Here is a 15,139-nt window from a genome sequence, read left to right as displayed (position 1 = left end):
CATTTGCCGTGAGATGTTCCTTACAAGCATGTTAATTGGGGAAAATATTTTTTAACACAACTATTTGTTGCAAATAGCAACACTACATTTTTGGAGTTGAAACCTCTTGATTATAACTAAAATAATGTGATCTGGATTTACATTAATATATTTATTCTGAAAAGCAGTGTGGTACTTTTTGTGTAGATAGCACTCGGGAGAAGGGATGGGGTCTCTGTAAAATATGCATCTATCATAGAACAAAGATATCTACCATGTCACATCCAGCACAATGAAAGAAAAAGCAATAGCTCGGGGGTTTTGTACTTGAGAGTTAGTGAAGTTGGAGAGGTGGGGAAGAGTGGAGACGAGAAGCTATTAGCATTTTATAGCAAGGAACAAAGAAGAAAGCCCAGATAGATAAAATGATGATACATGTAAAACTAAATTCACCTTCTACTCATGTTGAACTAAATCTTTCTCAGCTGTGGCATAAGCACAGGAGATAAGTTTGTAACCAAAAATTAAGATTCAAAACAAAACTTTGACAGTAAGTGTTGTGTCTAGCATGGTTCTCTGAACCATAGGTACTGCCAGAAAATACTTCGTGAGAGAACGTTGCAATATGTCACTGCTGAAAAGTGAACAATTCATGAAGTGATTTCAAACTTACAATTAATAGCTTCTGAAGGCAGGACTAGCAGCTGCAATATGTTGTATTATAATGCCATTTTTGGATGTTGAGCCTGTGTTAGTATTGGACACGTTTTTCTCCTACAACATGAGTATGCCTGGCTTACCTCTCTTGGTCATGTGAGAATTAATTAACCTTCATGAAAGGCTTTGAAGATGAAAAGCACTGTGGATAAGAACACTACATGCTCTCTGAGCTGAAAAACAAACTTGTGTCAAATACATCTTCCTCTTGCTGCCCAAAGGAGAACAGCAGAAAGGATGTTTGCAATGTTTGTTTTCATCATTTAAATATTTTCATTGAGCTGTCTTCTGTTTTCATCATTTAAATATTGTCATTGAGCTGTCTTCTGTTGTCCAGAACTAGTTAAATCTAGAACTAGAACTAGAAGCAGGATTTTTTCCCCTCTTTTTTTTAATTAGTTCTGCTGGTTTACTGTAATGTTTTTAGCACAGAGGGACTATGTAATGGAATCTCACTTAGTATAGCACAGAGGTTTCTTCTAAAATTACTTTCTGGGCTTTGCCAATGAGTAAAACTGAAAATAGAACAGGCCTGAGAGGTATCTTCTAAGGATTTATTTGTGAGAATTAGTGTCCTATTCATTTCTTCTATTCTGCAAATAAAACCTGGAAATCAGTTAAGTGTTGGGGTTTGGGTTTTTTTATTTTAATTCCAGTATCCCAAGGTTGCTGGCTAGCTGACTCACCAGATGGAGCTGTAGGCTTGTTATTCTTCACTAGATAGTCATCATTCCATCCCTGAACAATGCTGTTGTATGAATCTCATGTATTCTTATCTTACCACTGAAAAAGGCAAGCCACCAGAATGATTTATCAGTGCATTTGCTGGTCTCTGGTGGGAGAATACTAAGATTCCATTTATTCTTGGCTACTTGGAGGAGATCACATCATAGCATTCAGACTGATAAATTCACAAGGTAGTATGTGACTCAGCAAAATTCTTATGAGACAGATAAAAGTTGCTTGGGCAAGGGTGGCTTAGCAGCATCTTAGAAAAAGAACTGTTCGAGAAGCAAACAAGTTCTTGAACGTTAGAAACTGAATTCCTGGGCAGTGTGTAAATTATGAGCCATTGTCCACAGATAAGCCTAAATTGCACACATGTATCTTAGGGCCTGGATACCTAACAGAACACCACTTGGCCCAGGCGTGGGCAGAGTGGCGTGCATAGTGAGCACCAGAAGTTACAAGTGATAGAACTGATGGCAGAAACTGTTTTATATGTGCATGAGACAGTACAGTCTCACAATGCAAGCACATCAGGACAGAAGTCTGAGTCCAGAAAGCAGCAGCAACAGATTCAGGCTAAGTATATGATGCCAATTTACTCCTTGTACCTGCTCCCCTAATACGTCTGATTCCTTCTTAGCATGGCTAAGGGTGGTGTTTTTTCAGCTCAGAAAATAGCATCCCAGTTCTGAATGTAGAGGATCCAAACTCAGTTCCACCCTGGTGGGTGAGGGTTCATTCTGAAAACGTCCTTGATACCTCTCATTTTTTCCTGTGCTTCATTAACAGTGCAAAAATCGTTTGTAGGGGGCTGCAGCCCAGACCATGTCTGCTTTGTTGCAGGAAGTACTGCAAGCAGGCAAGCAGCTACAGGACGTGGAAGAATGTTTTTGTAGTTAGGGAATCTGAATGTCTATGGGATTTAGATTCTTTTCTTGCCTCTATTAGGCTGCCCTCCCAGCTTGTGGACAAGAAGTTTTAAGCTGGAGGCTAAATATAGCTTCTGATTTTTACTTTCATAGATTTTTTATTATTATTTCTCCCAGTGGGTAATACAGATAAATGTTAAGACAGTTAATAGAGGGGATTGATAAAGTACTTAGAGAAGCTACATCAAGAAATGTTTATGTTTTATGTGACGATTAACTGTAAATGTGGTTCTCTGTAGTAGGCCTACTACTCGACAATGATAGCTTTTGGAAATATTGTCTAGGCAGATATTACATGAAAAGAAATTAACAGAAACTGAGCTTTGATAGATGCATACAATTCTGAAGGCATTTAAATAGGGGAGTGAATCAGTAGCAATGGTTCAGTGATTACCAGTACTCAATTTTTTTCTGCTCTCCTGTTCTGCTTTTCAGCTGCACTCCATTGTGCCACAAGCTATGATGTCACTTTGGACAAGGTCACTATTGGTGCATACCAATACAAGGTGGTATTCCTATCTGACAAAAACAATACCAAGTTAAAAATCTTTGTTTAGTTCCTGGTCATCCTTCCCAACTTGTTCAGTTAACTAAAAAACCAAAACAAAACCCCACACCTTTTTATTCCTTTGAGGGCCATTAGAAGATCGCAAGTCAGTATTTCCAAAGAAAAGAAAAAACAGCAGTATTGTAAGGCCTGAAAGCAAAGCTTGAGATCGTTGTACGCAATATCAAGTATAACATAATCACGGTAGTCTAGCCTGTTCTTTGAAGGAAAAAAACCCCAACCCCTAAATAAACCAACTTATCAACCAACCAACCAACCAAAATCTGCAAGGAGGGTGGTTGCACAGCTTTCCAAGCTGGTGTCTGTCTTCAGAATCGTTTTTATTTGGTCAGCAATCATATGATCCCCCTGTGAAGTTGTGTATCCCTTGCTTTTGAATAGATTTCACCTGTATCTCTAAGACAAAAATAGACTTACTCATAAGTGGGAAAAATTATGCTTGGAAAAATGTTTGCAATGGCTGAGTGTTTGGGTTTCCTGTATTTGTGAGATGATCATTAACTGCTTTGAGTAAAGCAGGCAGTTATTAACGAAAGATAGTGCTGCTGCTGATTATAGGGAAAAAAGGAATCAGCACATCTGAGGCAACTTATGTGGCAACAGCCCCTATTAAAGAATAATATCCTGACTGACTGTGGAGAAGAAAAAAATCTTGTAAAAAGAAAATAGTAAGTTGTAGCCCTCCATAAAAACAGAATAATTTCTGAGATGGTAGGATGCATAAGATGTGGGCTGGAGGAAAGGAGGAAGGGGAACAGACAGTAAGGGCACACAGTTGTATGCAACACAATGCATGGTTGCTTTTAGAGATTCTTGGAAAGGAGGGCTCTTCTGAGAATGCTAATCTCTATAATTTGGGGCAGAGAGAAAGGGTAGGAGAGAAAGCATGTCGTAATATATTTCAGATGCTATTATTTTAGGAAAGGACCATTGTACAGAGCAGGTATGCTAAAGCTCATCAAACTCACTAGTGCATCTGCTGTGTGTGTCTGTATGTGTAAGGCTGAAGAGGCAAAATGTCCTCAGGTCATTGCTGTTGTTTAAATCTATTATTTATCATCAAGGTCACACCAAGGGAGAATACACCTCCACTTTAGATTTGGTGACATCTGTTTTCCGTGCCAGGTCAGGGGAATTGTCAGAATGGAATGCAAGCCTTAGGTAATGAGTCTTACAGTAGTAGGGAAAAGTCAGACAGTGAATCACTTTTGAATCTCTTGTACGTGAAATATTTTCATGAGGATGTATGCAACAAACATTGCAGTAACACACATGGATGTCCCTTTACTGCTTTAAGCAAACGTTTTGCTTTCAGTGGCTATGATGAGCTCAGTGTAGTATCTAACCTTACTAAAAGCTGAGATGCTTTCTGATTAATGTATTTAGCCCGACATCATTTGCAAATAACTTGAAAGTGTATGTGGTCTTGAGACAAAGAAATGATGCAGCTATCACCACTATCATCTTATTTTTGCAAGGAAGAAGAATACTATAGATGAGATTTTAAAACATGACACATTAATACATCTCAGGCATCGGTGCCCTAGACATAAGGTCATCAATTCTCTCTGTTGGTTGCATCATGAATGGAAATCAGTCTGGTCATGTTCTTGTGTTTAAAATAAGCAAATGTCTTATATTCAACAGTTGCACAGCATGTCAGCAGAAGTAGTAGTATGCAATGTATTTAAAGCAAACGTGAATGCTTTTTTTTTTAAGTGATACAAAGGTGAGAAAGAGCACAACAAAAAGCATGATGTACAACATCCTGGCTGTTTACCCTAACTAACATATTCCAAGTAGCTTATTTTTTAAGGAAAACTAAACAAAACAACTTCTCATTTTGAAAAGAAGCTCTTTCCTGTTTCTTCTGGTACATTTATGAAACAAAATGTGGAGTTCCTTGTTTTGTAAAGGAAAAAAAAGCTACACCCCCCCACCCCCCAGTCATTTGCCTGTGGAGACTGAAAAGTGTAACTACTGAGCTACAGTTTCTAGATTTGCTTACTTTATACCAGGGGTCGGGGGGGGGGGGGGGGGGGGGGGCAGGCAGGGAGTGGCTCAGGGAGGAAGAACGGTAAAAATAAAAAGTCTGAAAAACCTTTGGAAAAGACAATAGCCAAAGATTCAAATATGGAGGTAGAAGCAAGTTTTAATTCTACCGTTGTCAGAAAAAACTGCAGAAAGACTTGTCAGGTTGCAATTCATCCTAGTCTTGTCAATCACTACTGTTGCCAGGCATAAAAATGAAGCACATATGAGAAATTTTTACATAGAAGGTGTAGAATATTGTCACTAACCCACTCCCACACACCCATTTTATTTCACACTGACAAAAGCTAAGATGAATGAGTTGTTGTCTGGCCCTTCCCACTTTGTATAGTCATTGGCTGGCTTGGTTCTAAAAAGGATTTAAAAAAGGGGAATAATGTGCCTTTGCCTGGGATCTGAGACTGTCAGGGTGCTGAAAAGCTAATCTGTGAGCTGCCACCATGCAGATCGCTTGGGCTGTGTGCTCTGTCTGTGTCTTAATACAAATTGCATTTCGATCTGTGGAAGGGTGGCAAATGTTTAAAAATGATGCCACAGAAATCATTCCTGAGATCACTGAAAATACAGAAACACCGATGGAGCAGACTTTCAGCAACAACAACACAATGAACCAGGCAAAGCATGGAGGAAGACACATACAACAAGCTCCAGACCCTAACGGTAAGAAAAATAACATCATTGTTACTGTTTTGGACCTAACAGACAGTTTGTAAAAGAATACTTGTTACTATATATGTTTATTTATTAAAAACTTTAGGTGTGGAGCTAACACTGTAAAGTGATACAGAGTTACAGCTACTGTTGAAGTATCAATGTAAATGTTAGAAGGGATATACCGGAGTTTACTGATGAAAAATGTTGTCTATCTATTGAACAATCCTTAGGTACTACAACATGCATTCCTATTCTGCCCAGCTGCTCCCAGCAGACACAAATCCAATACATAAAACCTGTAGAAGATAATACTTAAATTTCTCTGTGTTTTGTGCTTGCAAGCAGTGTGAGGAAATACCACAAGTGATCTTTCTTTCTCTGATGTTATGATGGGGCAATGGGTTGACAGTGAAGATAATAATATAAATTCTTAATATTAAGAAAGAGTCACACTAGTGATGTCTAAGATCACACAGCAAAAATGGCACATGGAGGTTGCATTCAGCTAGATGAGAGAAGCGTGCTGCTCACTGCCCTTTGCCAACAGCCATCTTTTCAGCCAGATTCCAGCAGCCAAAAAAGCTGTTATGAACAGTTAAAGCAGTCCCCAGGGGAATTCATGCCCAAAGGAATTGGAGGGGACTTTATTTTGCAGAAGTGTGCAATCTTGGAATCAGTTTGGCTACTTTACAGCACTGACATACTTCATAAGATATTGTTACTGCATTTGGCCAAATGTCTAACATTAGCAATGATGCAAAACACAAGCTTTGTGAGCAGAGATGGAAGATGGGTAGTTAGCACCAAACAGAGAAAGGTAGTTTTAAAGAAGTGTTCTGCTGGTAAACAGGGCGAACTTGGTCCTCCAGACTGACGCATTTGGCTACCAAATGCACATAGCAACAAGTCAAACTTACACTTTCCACTATTGTGCATTGCAGATCTGAGTTAGCTGCCTTTCTCTGGGGACAACTGGAAGGGAATTCTGTTTTCCTGCTGCAGCTGTCAGTTAAGGTGTTTAAAACCATAGCATTAACAATATTTTAAAAGGTAAAAAAAAGAATGGTTTTGAGAGTGCAACTTTATATGGGTCTTAAATCCCTAAAAGGGGGAGCACTCTGCTTCTCGCGGGCAGCCACACCAGCCACCAGGTCAAGGCAGGTTGGTTTTGTTGTTACATCTGAATACCTTCATTTTTTAGCCTCTTACTACTCTGACATCAACTGGGGGGAATCTGTACCTCTGATATGTGCATATTTTTTGAAGTGGAAAGGACATTTACTTAAGAAAGAGAGAGTGAAGAAGACTGGACAGTTATTCAAGATATGCAATGGTGTTGCATACTTATTTTGACATCTTTAACACAAGGAATCAAAATGATAATCCAAAGTGGCCAGACCTTCCCAGGACACATGACGTTGCACCAGACCATGAATAATTTTGCAGTATGTGGAACCTGCACACATACAGAACAGGAAATATATGCACAGAAAATAAACCTATATAGCTGAGGCAAATGCCTGTATATTTAACTGTATCTGCCTATGTGCTACGGTGGTACAATACACCTGATTCAGACCATTATTTACATAGACAGACATAATTTTCTTAAATGCTTAGGGAACTTGGTAGGATTAGACTAAGTGCACATGGAGTTTAGTTGTCAGCATTTTTGTCACAGTATTATGACATGGATCATTTCATTTCATTTCATTAATGCAGTCCTTAAAACTTCTAAAAAATGAAATCTTGCTAGCTGTACTTTGATAAATATAAACCTGAACTCTAAAAATCATGTTTCTGTACTTCACAGGAAAAACAAAAATTAAAATGTCTGTACAAATATTGTTCTATCACTAATGACTCAGGGTCAGAATTCTCTTCTGATGTACTAAGGAGGGAACCACCTTGTGCACAGCAAGGAGAATGGGCCTAACAGACACAGACTTCTATTTGTAATCTGGCCTTCGAGGATTTCCACCCCAGGTAGCATTCCTGAGTTAAAACTATCCTTTTGACTGAGAGAACATCATTAACGTGTGTATCTAGATGAAGTTCTTTGATAAACACCTTCAAAAATCAAATTCTGTCTTCCAAACAAGTCAATTAGCCAAGCGTGTCACTTGGCAAAAGAGACACCTTTGGAAAAAGTCTGTTCCTACAGTTGGAAAGTTTTTCTAAATCCTTAATGCTAAAAAATCTTGTATTTCCTAATGATTCATTCACCTATAGCTATCCATTGAGAAGGGGGGAAAAAAACACAGTTAAGGTTCCTAATCAGCCAGAAGATGCCTCTAGCTGTCTAAAGGAAATTATGTGGGACATGTGGGATTATCACAGAGAGCGGTAAACTTGGAAAATCTAATGCCTGAAGAGTGGGAATTCCTTGGCACTGTTGTTACCTGCTATTTCCCTAACCTGGAACACATAATGCTGGTTAAAAATCACTTAAGTAACACTTTCTTTGTTGCAAAAGAATTTAAATCTGGAGTCAACCTCTGAAGTCAATAGAGTTAAACTAGAGCAATGGGAGAAGGTTTTGCCCACAGGTAAATGAAGGCAGGAGAATCCCATCAAAATTTCCCGTGCAGTAACTGCTGCTGCTGGGGTTACACTTCAGAAGCTCCCCTGCCCACCTGCACAACCCTGACATGGAATTTACCTAGTGGCAAGAGAAGGATTTTATTCATCAGTTTGTACACTGTTATTCAAGGGTCTCATAACTAGAGTAACCAACTATTTAGAAGCTGCATGAGTGAGTCTTTGGAGATACTCTTCCCAAAATCTGCCATTCAAGATGCCCAGCTTGTATCTAGCTCAGAGCTATATATCTGCTACAGAAACAAAAAGTGCTTTCTCAAGGATGGTGAGGAAAGCAGTAATTAATGTGTTTCTTTTTTGCAGATGCTTCTGGCTTTAGCTGCAGAGAAATGCGAACCACCCGCTATGTCACAGAGGGGCCTTGCCGCAGCATCAAGCCTGTCAAGGAACTGGTCTGCTCTGGTCAGTGTGTCCCCTCGCATCTCCTTCCCAACTCTATTGGCAGAGGGAAGTGGTGGCGTCAGAATGCCCTGGATTATCGCTGCATTCCTGCTCATACTCGCACGCAGCGCATCCAGATGGCTTGTCCCGAGGAAGAGACTCGGACTTACAAATTCCGAGCTGTCACATCCTGCAAATGCAAGCGCTACACTCGCTACCACAACCAGTCTGAGCTGAAGGACTTTGGAAAGGAAACTGTCAGGCCTCAGAAGAACAAGAAGCCCCGTCTCTCCAGAGCCAGGAGCAGCAAATCTAACCAGCATGAGTTAGAAAATGCTTATTAGAAGGTGGCTCTGAGTGATACAGTCTAGCAGCTCTGGATATTTTACAAAACATCAAATGGCACTCACAGGCCACAGCATGACGTTCTGACTGCAGTAGGTTCCAATTCCTTCTGCTAAGCTGGGTCAAAGGCTCACATAGTCAAAAATCTATCAGATTATAGCAGTTATGGTCTGATAAGAGAATGAGATAAACCAAGCTGGAGGTAGCAACACCTAAATTCAGTCTGAGAGGAGAGGTACACCTTGGAGATTCATGTGAAGTCATGTGGCTTGTACAAGTAGAAAGGCAGAAGAAAGTGAAGCTGTTATGGTGACAATCACACTTTGTTAGAAGTCATTCTAACTCACTTTATGTGAAAAGAACACCGAGATCCTTTTCCCAATTTTGTAAGTGCCATGATGCAGGACAAGCATGCAATTAGGGAAGTACCTGGAGAGTTACCACTCTCTGAATGACTTGTAGAAAGTTAGTGATAGCAGGGATTTCAACAGTTATGGTGACTGAAGTCAAATTGTTTGGAAATTAACATCCTGTCAGATGTCCTCATGCCCCAGTTGTTTCCTCTAAAACACAAAACATGATATTTATGTTCTCGAAACAAAAGTGAAAGTGTGATAAATCTATTTTGTACTTTTAATTAAAAGACAGTAGGATCAACAGATTCAAAACTGAGATTTGAAAACTAAAACCGTATTTGGTTTAGGGACAATGATTTTTTGGGGGAACAGTTAAAAAAATTCTAAGTGGAGCAGATTTATGAAATGGATGCTCCTCTCAAACCAGATAACCTCACTGATGTTTGTCCTGCAAACAGCTAATGATGTGCATAATTTAACATAAAAGGTACTGATTATGCCTTATTTCCTAGAACACAATTGACTTTAGTATCAGCTTAGATATCTCAACGTACATTTTCTATTCTGTAGAGTTTGGATTATCTGGCCACACACTTCGTAGCGCTGACTGTGCAAGCCAAGTTCTGGGAGTAAGGTGATGGTTCTGCATTAAAAGTGAGCCTCTGCTAATTTTAAAGTCATGATTTCCTCTAGAAAAGTCTTTGGTATGTGCAACTTTGGTAAGTCTTTAGTTTGACAGCAACTTTCCTTTACTTAGCTTCTCAACATTCAGACTAATGTTTGTGTTTTTACATTAAAGAATATTGTTAGAAAGTGAATCGTCACATGCTGTATATATCCTGTAGAAGTGCTAAGCCTAGTATCAGATGAACACAGTTTGGGATGAAAACAGTTCCTCACTGTTCTTATTTTCTATGTAGAGTTTATGCTGAAATCATATAAACCATGGAAATTTGTGATGTTGATAGATTTTGCAATTATTTTATGCGGGACCAGAACCTAGAGAGAAAAGGTATTGTTTCAGAGAGCGAATTACGTATTTATTTTTTTCTCAGAAATTATTTATGCAATGTTTTTCCTTGTAGAGAATGGAAAGTAATACTGCTTTAAAAATATTAGTCTGTTATTTTTTATTTTAAATACATTGTTAATAAAGTAGAAACAATGATTAATTATAGGAAGACTCATTGATTTTCAGCTATATTATAAAGCTGATTTGCTGCAAAGCCAGTGAATTAGAACAGTCAGGGTGTTGACTCCAATTTCTGTGATAGAGAGTGTCAAGGTCCTTAATTCTCAATCAATAACCCACATATCTCTAAAGAAGCTCTATCCTGGAGCTTCTTGCTCCAATGCATGACATTTCTCATGGAAAAAGTCTTCCTGGGCAGATGTGGAGCTCAGAACTTCCCCTGAGGAAGAAAAACTCAGCCAATTTCAGTTTCCCTCCTACTCCCAGTGACATTTCCCAATTCATATGTTCACAACCTGATAAAGCCACCAAAGAAAACAAGAAGTCTGTGAACTGCCAGTCAAGATTTCTTGATTGAAATCTGATTGCTTCAGATTTCTCTCGTTGGCAAAAAAAGAAGTGTGGAATCCCCTTGCAAGTGCTGCCAAGCAACAGTTAAACTTTTTAACAATTTGATAGTGTAGACCTATGCTTATTTTCATTTATAAGGCCACATTCTTTAAGAAACAAAAGACATTTTCCAATGAAGTCAGGGAAATCTGGGGTTGGACTGCACATAGCGTGCAGCTCTTTCAATACAGCTGTAAAGATTAACAGCTTTTTCAAGACAGCCAGTAGATAAAGTGTCCTATCACTACTATTATTTGATACCTCATATAGAAACCTAATACAAACAGTTGTCATACCTGTGACAACGTTTTCCAGACTTATCTTTGACTTTATGAATTTGGCACTTGGGGCTTAATTTTTGGAAATCAGCATGAACACTTGCAAGTGCTTCTTAAATAAGAAAAGAAGTTCAGTTCTTCTGCAAAGCTATTCCACAGTCTCACTGGCATCTAAAGTTACTGGAATGTTAATTTTTAAATGTTGACTGTGATAAGCCAGTGAAAGAGACTTACTCTACTTTATCTGAGACTTCATGCTGGATTCCAGGCAGTTCAGAAATACAGGGCCTGCTGCAGGTGAACCAGTAATATCTTTCTCCCAAATGTTTCACCTTAAAGATGTCCTCTTCCAAAAAAAACCCAGTCCTCCCACACAATTCTCTTCTACCAAAAGTGCAAAAGTTTCCTGCTGCTAAGCTGCCATTCAGAATCTTGCAGTTTTCTGATTTACAATGTAATGATTGGTTCTTTGCATGTTATAAAAGCTCTTTAAAGAACACCAATGGACAGGGAGTCCTGAGGCACTTACACTACTATATTTCCTCTCAATGCCCATCCTGTTTACGGTTGCTTCTCACTGGTTTCTTACCACACGTTAAAAGTGGATTAGATGAGCAGTCTGCAGATATGCTTAGTCTTCCGCAGTCTTACTCCTGAAACAGTCCCGTCTAACCACCTCTTTTGCAATTTATATTATCAGGAGAGGAACAGGAAATAGTAGTATTCTGCAAACAGCTGGAAAACCCAAAATGTGGGATGTTTCACAGAGGTAGACTGCTACGTTTCCCCCACCCCCACCCGGGTTCTTTTCAAACTGAGCATTTGGGTGTATTTATTTATTTATTTATTTTCACACACTCTCTCTTTTTTTTTTTTAATCTCTAATAAAGGTGTACATGATTATAGCCTCACATTAGTACATATTACTTACAGCTGTTAGTAGGGTTCTAGAACAATACAGAAATTTAGAGAGTGACTTACTGGTCCTAATAATCTGTGTCAGTGTTTGCTGAAAGCATTATTTGTGACTCAAGGGACATGCTGTACATAGGAGATGCCATCTCTAACTGGGGGTTTGAGAATGAGCATCTGCTGGAAATTTCAGTTTGTCTTTCACACCAAATCCATACACTTCCAGTCCTTTCCAAAGAAAAAAGCTTGATACCGTACACAGAGGAAATAAGTGAAAACAGAGCGACTTTATAGATTGTCCTTACATCAGTGAAACATTACTGGACACAAGACATATATGGGATAGGCTCTTTCAGAGTAACAAATACTCCAAAGGGGCTTTGTAATGGGCAGAGAACTGCTGCGCACTCCTTTTACAGAAGCATTAAATAGTTTTCCTTCAGGACTATAAACTCTTCAGGCAAGAGTAAATTTCTTCATTGTAATTTTTGCAATAAAATAGCACAGTGGTATGTAATTTAAGTGCCCCTGAACTATAAGTAGTAACAGGTCACTGAATTTACCTTCACTTGCCTGGAGACAGCTGCCTGTCAGCAACTGAACAACTGTCATAATGGGTAGGTCACAGAAAAAAAATCAAGTTTATTTTTTCAGGCAGGATTCATGATTTCTCCAAATCAGCTTTGAACATTCATTTGTCCCCCATTTTTATTTCCAGCTTGTGTAGACAACGAATCACAGTGCATTCTCTACAATATACTCACTGACTTACAATAAATAGTCAGTGTGCCTACTTTATTCCTTTTTCTGGCAAAAATACAATTCTGCTATTATTCAGTGAAAGATAAATTTACGGGCAGCACAAACAGCCTGCTGGTATCCACAAAGTCCCAAAGATTTTGCATGAGGTTCAACTTTTTAATTACAAAGAACATAACTTCATCCAGTGAGGCCCTAGGCCCAGAAAACATATTATGCATGTGTTCTGCAAATGTGGTTGAGAAAGTCAGCATTGTGAAATACGGAAGGAATAAACATGTATTTTTTTAGCCATATGACATCAACTTATAATTAGCTTGTTTCACTCAAATTAGTACAGTATATGGGCGCACAGAACAACTTTTCTATAGTAAACAGGCTCAAAAGTCTTAAATTAACATAGAACACATTTATATGTAGCTTGAGTTCGGATTGAACATACTGTGCATCTGTAACCTGAAATTTGAATAAGCTGAAACTCCCCTTGATAGGCAAGTAAAGGAAGTCCCCCTTTAAAATAACTCACAGTTTAAAATAAAGCCAGTATAGGCTGCAGAACTTGCAACAAACACAGCTGATGTTACTCAGTTACACAAAACAGTACAACTGCTCCTGTTTCAGTCTTAGAGTCATCAAAGGACAATTCTGCACAAAGTATTCTCCAGTTATATACAAAGGGGTGGACATTTCTCTTCTGTTCCCAGAACTGTGGGAACAGTTTTTACACTGAATGTTGGAGAGTTGTAACGTCAAGCTGCAGTGTTTCATGGACAAGGCTCATGATGCCTTGTTGTCTTTTCATTGAATTAGGAATATGGTGCTTTTCTCTATGTTTTGATGCCAAAATGAATTTTTTTCTCACTAGAGTATAATAAACATACTGTGCCTGAAGCCCAAAGGAAAGGAAGTAACGATTCTTCTGTCTCCATTAACCATTCCTGACACTGTATCATGAACTAGCTATTTCTTTCAATCCTAAAAGCTCTCACTGCTCTTTTATAAGGACAAGTTATTACTCTGAAAAGAGGATAATAAAACTAATCACTAAAACCTGAGTAGAGGTAAAACTCATCAGCACAAGCCCTGCTAATTCTGAAGTAAAAGTATAAGGAACACAAAGACAATCATCAAAACATTCTCACCTCTACTGCATCACAATGTATGGCTAAATTGAACACTGCCAGGGGTGGGGCATCCACAACTTCTCTGGGCAACCTGTTCCAGTGCCTCACCACCCTCACAGTGAAGAACTTCTTCCTTACACCTAATCTAAATCTACCCTCTTTCAGTTTTAAGCCATTACCCCTTGTCCTATCACTACATGCCCTCGTAAAAAATCCCTCTCGGCTTTCCTGTAGCCCCCCTTTAAGTGCTGGAAGGCCACTACAGGGTTTCCCCGGAGCCTTCTCTTCTCCAGGCTGAACAAACCCAACTCTGTCAGCCTGTCCTCATACGGGAGGTGCTCCAGCCCCCTGACCATCTTTGTGGCCTCCTCCAGAGTCGCTCCAACAGGTCCATGTCTTTCGGGCGTTGGGGGCCCCAGAGCGGAACACAGTACTGCAGGTGGGGTCTCACGAGAGCGGAGTAGAGGGGGAGAACCACCTCCCTTGACCTGGAGGGGTCACGCTTCTTTTGATGCAGCCCAGGGTGCAACTGGCTTTCTGGGCTGCAAGCACACATTGCTGGCTCATATTCAGTTTTTCGTCCACCAGTACCCCCAAGTCCTTCTCCACAGGGCTGCTCTCAAGCCCTTCATCCCCCAGCCTGTATTGATACTGGGGGTTGCCCCAACCCATGTGCAGGACCTTGTACTTGGCCTTGTTGAACTTCATGAGGTTTGCGTGGCCCCAACTCTCAAGCCTGTCAAGGTCCCTCTGGACGGCATCCCTTCCCTCTAGAGTATCAGCCACACCACTCAGCTTGGTGTCATTTTGAACACTTTAGTATCTATGCTTGTAATCCATCCCAGCCCTGCTTCTCCCTGGTGCTACCAGGGGCTGACTGGTTCACACTGATGCCGTGAACACCCATTTTAGCCATCCCAGGTGAGGCAGCGTGTGACGTGAATCACTTTTTTGCCACATATTGGCTACTCAGATTCTAACTGATACAGGTGGAGCTGTCATGACACTTCAGCACTAGCACTTTAGACTGAAATTGTTCCTTTCTTATGAATTTGTATAGCACTCACGATGTGGAAACATTGGCCTGTGCTTGGTGTCCGTAAGGGTAATACCATCATTTTCATCTCAAAGGGAAGCAGCCCCAACTCCTTGACTGAGTTACAAGTCAAAAGT

General features: G+C 39.7%; 1 protein-coding gene across 1 annotated transcript; it reads left to right on the top strand.

The window, feature by feature from the left end:
* The first annotated feature begins 206 nt into the window (after positions 1-206).
* Positions 207-10,486, top strand: SOST (sclerostin). The gene is made up of 2 exons (XM_052785616.1): positions 207-5,634; positions 8,533-10,486. The coding sequence occupies exons 1-2, from the start codon at positions 5,415-5,417 to the stop codon at positions 8,952-8,954; spliced, it is 642 nt and encodes a 213-aa protein (XP_052641576.1). The 5' UTR covers positions 207-5,414; the 3' UTR covers positions 8,955-10,486.
* The last annotated feature ends 4,653 nt before the right edge of the window (positions 10,487-15,139 follow it).

The sequence above is a fragment of the Harpia harpyja genome, chromosome 4 (genome assembly GCF_026419915.1).
Source record: "Harpia harpyja isolate bHarHar1 chromosome 4, bHarHar1 primary haplotype, whole genome shotgun sequence".
Lineage (NCBI taxonomy): Eukaryota > Metazoa > Chordata > Aves > Accipitriformes > Accipitridae > Harpia > Harpia harpyja.
Note: the sequence above shows the minus strand (reverse complement) of the source record. Positions and strands in the feature narration are given on the sequence as shown.

Coding starts and splice junctions, on each gene's coding strand:
- SOST (XM_052785616.1), top strand. CDS start 5,415: ATGCAGATCGCTTGGGCTGTGTGCTCTGTCTGTGTCTTAATACAAATT. Junction 5,635..8,532: donor ACAAGCTCCAGACCCTAACG/GTAAGAAAAATA, acceptor TCTTTTTTGCAG/ATGCTTCTGGCTTTAGCTGC.